The sequence below is a fragment of the Pectinophora gossypiella genome, chromosome 11 (genome assembly GCF_024362695.1).
Source record: "Pectinophora gossypiella chromosome 11, ilPecGoss1.1, whole genome shotgun sequence".
Lineage (NCBI taxonomy): Eukaryota > Metazoa > Arthropoda > Insecta > Lepidoptera > Gelechiidae > Pectinophora > Pectinophora gossypiella.
In genome coordinates, this window is record NC_065414.1 from 1,661,924 (window position 1) to 1,674,213 (window position 12,290).

The 12,290-nt window shown below is 43.3% G+C and overlaps 1 protein-coding gene across 1 annotated transcript; it reads left to right on the top strand.

Moving 5' to 3' along the window:
* Positions 1-3,584: 3,584 nt before the first annotated feature.
* On the top strand, positions 3,585-12,277 carry LOC126370706 (sorbitol dehydrogenase-like). The gene is made up of 8 exons (XM_050015720.1): positions 3,585-3,724; positions 4,413-4,446; positions 5,235-5,368; positions 7,230-7,420; positions 8,049-8,233; positions 8,651-8,829; positions 9,722-9,843; positions 10,732-12,277. Exons 1-8 carry the CDS (start codon positions 3,671-3,673, stop codon positions 10,907-10,909), a joined length of 1,077 nt encoding a protein of 358 aa, XP_049871677.1. The 5' UTR covers positions 3,585-3,670; the 3' UTR covers positions 10,910-12,277.
* Positions 12,278-12,290: the final 13 nt, after the last annotated feature.

Here is a 12,290-nt window from a genome sequence, read left to right on the forward strand (position 1 = left end):
CTCCTTTTTATAACCCACACGGGGTTATGTGGTGGATTACCAACCTCATCAAACCTGGTGTCAGGGTTATTATTGAGCCGCTAAAGGCCCCTGACATGGCTCATGTAACGACTACACACTTACAGTACTTCCGGTTAGTAGTAACCGGGACCAACAATTCAACGTGCCTTCCGAATCACGGATCATCTTACTGTCGGACAATCAGGTGATCAGCCTGTAATGTCCTAACCAAACAAGGGATCACAAAGTGATTTTTGTGATATGTCCCCACCGGGATTCGAACCCGTGGCCTCCGGATCGTGAGACCAACGCTCAACCACTTGACCACAGAGGCCGTTATTAGATATAATAGGGTACTTTTTAATGAATAAAATCAGTTACTTTTTACTAAACGTCAAAACACGAAATTACTATGGAATTTGTTGTGAAAAAGCAACCGGTGACGTCAGGGAAAAATGTGACAAAATGTAGCACTTAATACATTTTTCTTTATACGAAACCCCGACCAATCGGTATACTGGTCGATATTCCGAACTAATCGATAGGAGGGCAAAAAATATGCGAATGAGGGATAATAATAATGCAATGAATGACCCACGGGGGGACCGCAGCTGCCCGCATATGTGGGGCGATGGCGAGGTGACACGCGCCGCGTGGGGTGAGTACAAGTTTCCAACTTCCTAGCGAATAGACTAGTAAGTTACAATTTTACAAACGTTGGTGTTACCAGTGGGTTTAGCATCGTAAACACGCGACTCTTTCTCGCCGCGACAGAGATCATATGTCTCTTTCTGTGCAGTACTGTGAGAAAGTGACGTATGTCGAGGCGAGAAAGAGTCGCGTGCTTAGGGTAGCTGCACACATAGTCGGGCCGGCATGAATCAGCACAGCCGGGCGGTAAAAATCGAATATATTTATGTAGATGCATGTTCGAAAAAAAGCCGTTCGGCTTTCACTAGGCGGGCCGGCAAAGAGGGCCGGCAGTCTTCGAATCATAGATATGATTGTCAATCCGAATGAACTGCCCAATCGGCACAAGCCGAACAAGTGCAGTAATTACATCGGATCGGCTTTTTTGTTCGGCTAATACTGCCGTACCGACTATGTGTGTAGCTACCTACCCTTACGGTGCTAAGCCCGCTGATGGTAGATTCTATTACAAAATTAGATATTGATTTATTGATTTGATTTATGTTCGCGTTTGAGCTCAATCTCGCAATGGTGCCAAGAGTTGATCTAAGGTGGTACCTATTAAGATTACCTAGTAGGTAATAAAAATATAAGTTTAAAAACCCACGCTCTAAAAAAAGTATTAAACGGTAAAAGGTTTAAAGTTAGGTTGGAACAGACGTGCATACACACATATATAACGGTCAAACACATAACCCTCCTTTTTGCTTCGCCGCGGTCGGGTAAATACGCATTTACCTCACATTTCACTCTAGTTTTGAAAATTCATTGATTAAGTAGGTACGTAACTAGGTACTTACTTAACTTACATAGTTACACAACACAGAAAACCGCCTGTAGCCCTAAAGGGGTAGGCAAAAATGTATAAACCACGTGATATCAATTATCTATGTTCTAAATATAAATTCAGAATTTGGAGTTCTAAAGTCGAATTCAGTGGTTAAGAGCCCGTGCGCGTGACCGCGGTGCGAATTGATAAGATTGTAATGTGCCAATTTTGGAATGCAGGTGGGAGCGGATAGTAGAGATATTAATATTTTAAGTAAGTAAACTTACTTAAAAGAAGTGAAGAAGTGTGTCAGGATCTTTTTTTTTGACGTGATTTATTGTAGATTTGCCGCAGATGGCATTAACTACTTGGCCGGACAAATGGAGAGCGCTGAAGGCTCTCACTCGGTACAACGTTTAAGACAACAGGCCTGAGGGTGCCCAGTTGGGCGCGAACCTCGGCTCAGGGCGTCGTCTGAGAGGAACAATATTTGAAAGAATTAATCGACCCTAGTGGGTCGATAGCGATAAGCGCTGAATGAGGGAAATCGTCGCCCACGCCGGCGGGGTCGGTATCGGGGTCCTGAAGTGTTTGGTGTCGCGAGCTGATTAGCTGCCTCTATGGCTAGAGTAATCGGGTCGTCGGGAGGTTGTGTCAGGATCGAAGCAAATGGAATTCTATAGTCTTTGCTTATCCCGGTGGGAAATAGGCGTGAGTTTATGTATGTAAACTTACTTAAACTTGTAAGTGGGGACATTGTCGAAATCACTTTGTTAGACTGTCCTTTGTTTGGTAAGGACTTTTCAGGCTTGAATCACCTGATTGTCCGAAAAAGTAAGATGATTCCGTGCTTCGGAGGGCACGTTAAGCCGTTGGTCCCGGCTATTAGCCGTAAAAATCACCTCCACCAACCCGCAGTGGAGCAGCGTGGTGGAGTATGCCCCATACCCCCCTCCGGTTGACTGAGGGGAGACCTGTGCCCAGCAGTGGGACGTTATATATAGGCTGTTTATGTAAGTAAGTACTTAAGATATCTAAGGAAATTCGCACCGCTTTCAAGATAATTAGTCGATTCACCGCGGTCTGCACCGCTGCCGTCCGAAACGACTAATGGACCTACTTTATTAAGGGCGATTTTTACTTCATCAGTGCCGTGTTTATCAAAACTTACAACGTGTTGACACGTTCACAAGCTACAAGTTTTTTGATAAACGTAATTTATACGTACGGTCACGAGCATTAATATGTATACACTTTGGTACCATGTCACATTAACTTTTTTGACAAATTGAACTGTAAGTCTCACTAAATGTCAAATATGTTAGTGCGACAGAGTCCTAAAGTGGGTACATTATATTGCTCATGACTGTACTTGTGAAATAAATATTGACACTTGTGACGTGTTATTTACATGTATCTATAGTTTTGATAAACACATTTTTGTAGTAATAATACAGGGCTTGTAAGTTTTGATCAACAGCGCACTGATAAAGTAAAGATAAGGTAGCCCTTAATAAAGTAGCTTCATGATCACAAATAGCCTATAGAAAAAAACCGATCTTTTCATATAATATGGTTCATTGATCCACTATATTAAAATCTCTTCTGCTATCGTGTGGGTTGTGAGGCGAAATACCAACCTAATCAACCCTGGTGTCAGGGTTACTATTGAGGCCCCTGACATGGCTCATCGACTACTTACTTACATCAGTAAGTAGTAACCGGGACCAACGGCTTAACGTGCCTTCCTTGACAATCAGGTGATCAGCCTGTAATGTCCTAACCAAACTAGGGACCACAAAGTAATTTTTGTGATATGTCCGCTCCAGGATCGAACCCAGGACCTCCGGAATGTGAGCCCAACGCTCAGCCACTGGTTCACGGAAGTCGTTAAAAATCATTAAAATCACTAAGTATAAATACTAACTAAGCCGAAGCGCTAATTTATGCAAAGTTAACCTTATGCGACATTGACCTAGACCGAGCAATGTACTGACAAATATGCGAATAACCGATAAAAGCGCTTCGATAACCAATGCTTGCTACCTACAAGTAATAATATTATAACACGTGTAAACAAGCAGTGTGTAGGAAAGTGTAGGGCCGTTGCTATTTGTGTATTTTGACACGCCTACATTCAGACCATTCATGAAGCTTGTTTCGCCTCCCTCGCCAGTTGTTACTCGGCAGTCGAAGTGAATACACGCCACCATGTCCCAAGACAACCTAGCCGCGATTCTTTACAAACCTAAGGACTTAAGACTGGTAAGCCATTGCATTATTTTTAATTTTTAAACTCCAAGGAGATTAAATGACAATTTTCTTTTTAAAATTCCATCAACTAACCTCATTCGTGAGTCTCTTTGAGTTTACTTTTTAAAAGTTTAAATTGGATTTATAATGTTATCAGCCAGTTGTGACAAATTAGTTTTTATAATAATAAGTAGATATTTCTTGTTCTCGGTTCGATCGATATTTTTGCCAATGCGGTGGACTTGTTTGCTAGTTGTTTATTATGGCCGTGACCTTCGTAAGATATTGTAACTAATTAATAGTTACTTACAGATAAAAGAGGAGACCACAGACGAGTAAATATGTTATCGGTAAATTACGCAATAAAACTGATAAAATTAAATCGTGTTCTCGACACAAAATATTTTTCACTGTTACTAAGTAGGGTTCCTCACTCAATTAGTAACCCTTATAGTTTCGGCATATCTGTCTGACTGTACATTTAAAGCTTGCTGCACATAGAGCCTGGGAGCGCGGGGGTTTTGCGTAAAACCGAAAACAAAAACCGGCACCGCTTGTCCGTCGCTTTTTCGGCTCAGTGGGCAGGAGAAGCACGTACTTATGAAACAAAAATATAAAAAATCTAGGAGGTGAGAGAGGTCGATCAACTTATGTATTTCTCTTGAGTGTCTTCTAAATCAATTATTTTTTCAATCTACAGGAAAAAACTTCGGTGCCACAAATAGCGGACGATGGTGAGTAGATAACAAAACAAATAACAAACTGTTCAAATATTAACATATTCCACATAGGATTACGCGCCGCGCGCGGTTTGAATTATATCGAGCGACTCAACCAATAGCCGTACGGTGTTTATCGACGTAGACAACATTCGCTGCGTCTATTGGCCAATAGCATATGCAGATGTATAGCATCGCAAGATGAACTAAGTACCCACGCGTCAACGAGCTTTCTGTTAGACCAACATGATAGGTGGTGAGCCGTATCACCGTCTATAATGGTCAAACCAGCTGTTTACATAACAATATTTTATGTTCGTTCGTAATGTTCGAAGGTACTAACATTTAAGTAAGTTAGTACCGCGCCCCGCGGCATGGGAATTATATCGAGGGCTTCAACGACAACGGATGTTCAACATACGATGTTTATCCACTTAGATTGTAAAAGCTGGGTGATGGCGGCGGAGGGTGTGGGCATTAAAACAGCAGGGCTTCAGAGATAAACACTATAGGTATTGTTATCACGTTTCAAATAGGTATATAATGGAATTGTGCTCAGCTTGGATTAATTAATATAATATAATATCGAGACAAAATGTAAGACAGGCAGACATGGTTGCAGAGATTTAATTTTTTTATTTTATTGAGATGACGAAGTAAAAAAAAAGATTGTCACACAGTATGACATTATGATAAAGTTGCCATATTTAACATAGATAGCATTCGCCACGTAGTAATTTAATTTAATACTTTTTGGCATTCGCTGTGTCTATTGGTCAATAGCTCTATCTTAACTTTTGCAGAGGTCCTCCTCCGAATGGACAGTGTGGGCATTTGCGGGTCTGACGTGCACTACTGGCAGAGCGGAGCGTGTGGACACTTCCTCTTGAAGGACCCCATGATTATGGGCCATGAGGCTTCTGGGGTCGTCGAGAAGGTAACAACTTGCATTTTTATCTGTCTTCTCGCGCGCTCTACACTTACGGCGGCTGCTTAAGCAAATAATAATAGGTACCTACTACGAGTAGAACATTTACTCTCCGCCCCTCGCTAGCTAGATTTACCTCACCCCCTCTGGGTCTTACTTTAGTCTAAATGGCCGTAAGCCGCTAAGAAGAGTAGACAAAATACCAAAAACAAGTTCATTGTATGATAAATGTGTATTAAGTAGGTAATTAAATACATTCTAAGACATTTGTATTCAACAGCCGTCGCATACGCATATCTGTATAGGTAGATGTCGTCATGTGACACATTAGGTATTTAATATTCTTTATGTGCATACTACGATGATGTACAAGTTGGTAAGTTACATATGAGTTTCACATCATAGACCTTTTTAGAAGTTTAAAAGAGAGAAGGAAGCTTTTTAAATTTTAATATCAGTATCATTAAAAGTATTCACTAGTGCTGTAGTAACATTTATTAATTAGAAGTTCTTTCTTTAGGTAGCCTACATTTTAATGCGAATATTATTGTAAGTAGGCAGGTATCTAATGTCTGCGGTCGTGTCGTTTAGGTATTCTTGGCTCATAAGTAAATACTATAAAGTTCCTTTAATATAGATAAATCATCATCATCAATTTAAGAGCCACGCTCTTGTCGGTGCAGCATTTTCCATGCTACTTTTTTAGGGAAAAATAGGGCAGTGGTTTCCCTCTTGCCTTCCGCCCCGCAGTACTCTGTCTGACGCAAGTGGGATGGCGCCCAGAGTAGTCTATTACAAAGCCATACTAGGACTCCTGTACTCCGCCTCTGAATAGTACTAACAGTACAGTAGTGTAGTAGTATATAACATAATAATAACATAATTTAAAAATAGGTAATAAAAATAACGTGTTTACTTAATATAAGTAGTAGATAGTTGTTATAGTAAATAGAAGTTATCTAGTTTTATTTGACCTTTTGTCTTTTCCGTACTGTTTATCAGTTTCTGCTCCCGCGACACAGCATGCGCGCGACACAAATTATATCGAGGGCTTCCACCAATAACCGTACGACGTTTATCTGCGTAGACAGCATTCGCAGCGTGCCTATTGGTCGAAGACATCGATATGATTCGCGCGACACGGTTGCTGTGCAAGGGGGGCTGGATATATCATAAAGTACATAAACACCATTATTAATTTTATGTTTTATACTATGTTATGTACAAGAAATGTAGACAGTGACTAGTTTAGTATAGGGATGATGTTTGAGCTACTTGCACTATCTCTTATATTTCGGTTAATAAGCCTAGCTACCCAAGGGAATTTCCGCCAAAAAGATTTTATTCAATTAAAAAACAGATAATTAAAAACTTTTTACTCTCGCTTGTGTGTGAACTCCGAACGGTATGGTGGTATAGGTGTAACTGGACTGATACTAGGCAGGTATTATTGACTTCAAGGTCAGGCATCCTATTGACAATATCTAACAGCAACAAGTGGACACAATTATAGAATCACAGATAGATATTTTTAGACTTGAGTATTTAGATACAGACGCAAACGCTAGCGTATCTAGTTTCATAACTATATCTAATGATACATACATACATACATAAACTCACGCCTATTTCCCACCGAGGTAAGCAGAGACTATAGAATTTCATTTGCTTGGATTCTGATACACTTCTCTTGTTTCCTCCACATTCATGAATCGCTTCATACACGCACGCCGGTTTAGAGTAGATCGCACTAAACCTTTTCTAAGGTCAATGTAGATGGCCTAAGATGGAGCCCAGAAGGTTGACTCTGGCCTTGAAAGCACCTGGTATATTAAGTATGTCATTCTTAATGGTTGCATAAACTTTCCAGATCGGGGCAAAAGTAAAGAATCTGAAGCCAGGTGACCGAGTGGCGATCGAGCCAGGTGTACCTTGCCGCTACTGCGAGTTCTGTAAGACTGGCCGCTACCACCTGTGCCCGGACATCGAGTTCTGCGCCACCCCGCCCTTCCACGGCAACCTTTGCAGATACTACAAGCACGCCGCTGACTTCTGCTACAAGTAGATAGATAGACAAAATGTTTATTTAGGTTTAAGACGTTACATTAACTTCTTAATATTAAAATTTTAACATATATGAAATGTAAGACTTAAAACTAAAAAGGGGACTAGCTCGGCTAATGTCGTATCGACCCACATGAGGGGCAATACGACACCAATTTTCAGCCAGACCCCTAAAATGTATGTCATTATACTGACCATACATCCATACTAACACCGGCCTCCGTGGTCCAGTGGTTGAGCGTTGTGCTCACGATCCGGAGGCCCCGGGTTCGAATCCCTAGTTTGGTTAGGACATTGCAGGCTGATCACCTGTATGACCGAAAGTAAGATGATCCGTGCTTCGGAAGGCACGTTAAGCCGTTGGTCCCAGTTATTACTTACTGATGTAAGTACGTAGTCGTTACATGAGCCTTGTCAGGGGCCTATGGCGGCTCAATCATAACCCTGACACCAGGGTTGATGAGGTTGGTATTCCATCTCACAACCAACACGATAAGAAGAAGAAGAGGTGTACTTATAGTATACAATACACAACCACTCCTCGTCAGTTATGTTTAAGTCCCATGTCGAAGGTAGTGGACGAACCTATTGCCATTGCCAATTTAACTCTTTTCATTCGTCCCAGGCTCCCCGACCACGTGTCAATGGAGGAAGGTGCGCTCCTGGAGCCTCTGTCAGTGGGCATCCACGCGTGCAGGCGCGGAGGCGTCCAGGCCGGAGACATAGTGCTTGTGCTTGGAGCGGGACCCATAGGGCTGGTCACCATGCTCGCTGCTAAGGCCATGGGCGCCAGCAAGATACTTATCACAGGTAAGATAATATGACACTTTGATTGTGACCTTGGAAACTTCCGTCTACATTTTTCGCTACAAATGTCTGTCTTGTTTGTAATGGTAACAGAAGAAGCAAGATTTGGCCACTTCATAAAAGACCAAGACAGCACTTGAAGAAGAGGAACGTTAACTAAAAGAGAGGTTAATGACTCTCGCAAGGCATAGTGGAGGCAGCAATTACAAGTCATGAAACATGAATTGCAGCCAGACTTGGTGTGAACCGTATGGTTAGTCATACACAAGTTGTACTACCTATGGGATTCCCATATGGGACACAATCCCTTAGTTAACTTTTACGATGTTCACGATAAGCAGTTGTCCCACAACAAAAGCCCACTAAGTACTCCACTAGACCTCTCCAAAGACACAAAAATGACTACACCCCCATTTTCAGACATCCTGCAATCTCGCCTGGACTTTGCCAAGAAGATGGGCGCTGATGAAACCATCCTGGTGACCAAGGACTCCAACGAGGCCGACCTGGTCAAGAAGATCCACGAGTTGCTCGGTAGCCATCCCGATGTCTCGATAGATGCTAGTGGAGCACAGGCTACAGTGCGCTTGGCTTTGTTGGTGAGTTTTAATCGATTTCAACCTAAAAATGCCCATCAAAGCCAAATCATGTAAAAAGCAATATTGCATTTTAGATGATTTGCTTTTGTGTGGCCCTTTTAACCCCCCAGAAATGACGAAACTATGAAGAAAATAATACACACTCGTTAGTCAAGTCAGATGTTTGATGAGAGGAGACAGAGAAGTTGACTATTGGCATAAGATCTCTACTAATCCGTACTGTAGCTACGTGGTGAAGTTTCTCCAGGGTTGAAACGCTTGAGGGCTTCCGATTGGCTTATGACTTGAGAAGTGTACTATGTGACTTGTGCCTATTCGTTGGTTGGAAAAGATAAAAAGAATGACTCCAAGAAAAGTTTACTTGAAAGAAGGTAAAGAGAAATAGGCGTGAGTTTATGTAAGTATGTTTCCGCCCCGCGCTAATTTGTGTCACCAAGCTCACCCCCTGGTTGTCACTTAGGTCATAATTGCCCATAAGGCGCTAAGGATTGAAAGAGCGTGGACCGTGGACGCACACTTAAGCGTTAAGGAGTAACAGTGAGATCGCGACACCTAACACTTCAGAACCCCGATACCGACCCCGCCGGCGAGGTCGACGATTTCCCTCATTCAGCGCTTATCGCTATCGGCCCACTAGGGTCGATTAATCCTTTCAATGTTCTTCCTCTCAGACGACGCCCTGAACCGAGGTTCGCGCCCAACTGGGCACCATCAGGCCTGTTGCCTTAAACGTTGTACCGGGTGAGAGCCTTCAGCGCTCCCCATTTGTCCAGCCAAGTAGTTAATGCCATCTGCGGCAAATCTACAATAAGATACGTCAAAAAAAAAACGAGTAATAATGAGTTTTTTATGGGGTTTAAGATTGTCCATCAAATTGTAACTCTCTTCCCAGGCAACTAAATCGGGCGGTGTGGCGGTGCTAGTAGGCATGGGTAGTCCGGAGCTGACGGTGCCCTTAGCCGGCGCTGTGGCCAGGGAGGTGGATATCCGCGGCATCTTCCGATATGTCAATGAGTAAGTGATCTTATAATGAAACCAGATTGAGAAGTCTAAACGCTCTACAAGCCAAAGACTGACGGTCGACGACTTCCCTTAGCACTTTTCCTTCAGCGCTTATCGCTAACGGCCCACTAGAGTCGATTAATTCGTCCAGTCGGTACGTGAGCCGAGGCTCACGCCCAACTGGAGGCCCTCAGGCCCGTTGTCTTAAATTTTGTACCGGGTGAGTGCCCTCAGCGCCAGTAAGGCGATGCGAAGTTAGCCACGGCACGGGGCGACAAAAAATGGGGTAGGGGGGGCGCTAAAATCAACCGAGACTGGTCCACCCTGGCCGCAAACTAACTTCTTCTGGTTAGATTGCTCATACCGGGTGCTCGTAACATAACATAAAATAGCCTATATACGTCCCACTGCTGGGCACAGGCCTCCTCTCAATCAACCGGAGAGGGTATGGAGCATACTCCACCACGCTGCTCCAATGCGGGTTGGTGGAGTTGTTTTTACGGCTAATAGCCGGGACCAACGGCTTAACGTGCCCTCCGAAGCACGGAATCAACTTACTTTTTCGGACAATCAGGTGATTCAAGCCTGATAAGTCCTTACCAAACAAAGGACAGTCTCACAAAGTGATTTCGACAATGTCCCCATCGGGAATCGAACCCGGACCTCTAGATCGTGAGCCTAACGCTCTTACCACTAGACCACGGTGGCTGTTGAAACAACATTTTTTATTTTAAGGGACTGAGGAGTCCCACTTTGAGGTCTTGCACCACCTAAATATTTTACTAGGGTCGTCACTGCTCGCCGCTTCCCATTTTTCCGGCTAATGCTATTGCGGGAAATCGACTATAAGCGACTTAAACAAAAACCTGGATATTCTTCTTTCTAACATTCTTTTTTCAGATACCCAATAGCTCTATCGATGGTAGCGAGCGGCAAGGTCAACGTGAAGCCGCTGGTGACACACCACTACAGCCTAGAGGAGACGCTGGAGGCTTACGAGGTCGCGCGGCAGGGGCTTGGCATCAAGGTCATGATACACGTGCAGCCGCGGAACACCAACAACCCAAACAAGTTCTAAAAAGAAAAATATATACTGAGAAAGGGAGAAGGTGGCGGCCCTTGGGCGGTGCGAGGAGTGCCACCGCAGCGGGCGCCGAAATAGGGGGCGAAGGGGGCAAAATCAACCAAGGCCGGTTCACCAGGAAACTAAAACTTCATAGGGTTAGATTGCGGCCACATAAAACTCATACCGGGTGGCCGTGAACAACATTTCTAAAAGATTTAAATAGGTAAATTTTGATGGCCGTAATCGAAAAGTTTTGTAATTTAAAGGGCTTCTTCTTCTTTGCGAGTCGATGGCGATCGATACTAAATTTTTGCTGACCAATAATTGGCCACGCTTACGGCATTGTCAGTGGCTTCGTAAAGGTCTTTAATAGTGCAGGTGTTAGGGCACTTAGGACAGCACAAAAGGTGAGCCATAGTTTGTGGTGATACTCCACACTCGCAATCATCGCAACCATCAACCAGATATCCCCACCTGCAGAGATTATCCTTGCAGCGGCCAACCTGTGTCCGGAGCCTATTTAAAGACTTCCATGTGGGCCACGCTAGATTGCTTCCAGGCAGGATTTAAAGGGCTGAAGAGTGCCACTTTGAGGTCTTGCACCAATCTAAATATATTGCTGGGGCCGCCACTGATATTATCAACACCATCTTCATCAGCCGGAAATCCTCCACTGCTGGACATAGGCCTCCCCCAAGGTTCCCCATAATGACGGATCCTCTGCTGCCCGCATCCAGCGTTTCCCCGCGACTATCAGGTCAGAAGGGCGATAAAAGTAGAGTCGAAAAGGCCACATAGAAGACGTCTATCTGAACCAATAACTACCCACTGCTAATTAACATTTGTTTGTATTGCGTTTTTAAAGGAATTTCTTCAATGTGGTTCTTAGATGTCCTGAGCGCTCGGTCTGCGATTTTTGAAGTTAAGCAACTTTCGCAAAGGCCGGTCATAGGATGGGTGACCACAAAAAAAACCTCCGTGCTTCGGAAGGCACGTTAAGCCGTTGGTCCCGGCAGCATTAGCAGTTGTTAATAACCACCAATCCGCACTGGGCCCACGTCGTGGTTAAAGGCCCGATCTCCCTATCCATCCATAGGGAAGGCCCGTGCCCCAGCAGTGGGGACGTTAATGGGCTGATGATGATGACTTACTTATTATAATCTGATGTTTACTGAAAAACGGGTTTTATAGGATCGCAGGAAGAAATTGCCAACAAAAAATACATGCATTTCCTATTTACAAAGATACAGGATAAATGAATGTCAAGGAACGAATTATAAAATGTATTTAAAAATAAGTTATAAAATATATAAAAATTAGAAAGTAAAACGCGTTTGTAAAATGACTTATTTGAAATTATACTTAAATAATTTTAATTTACATCTCTCTCTTT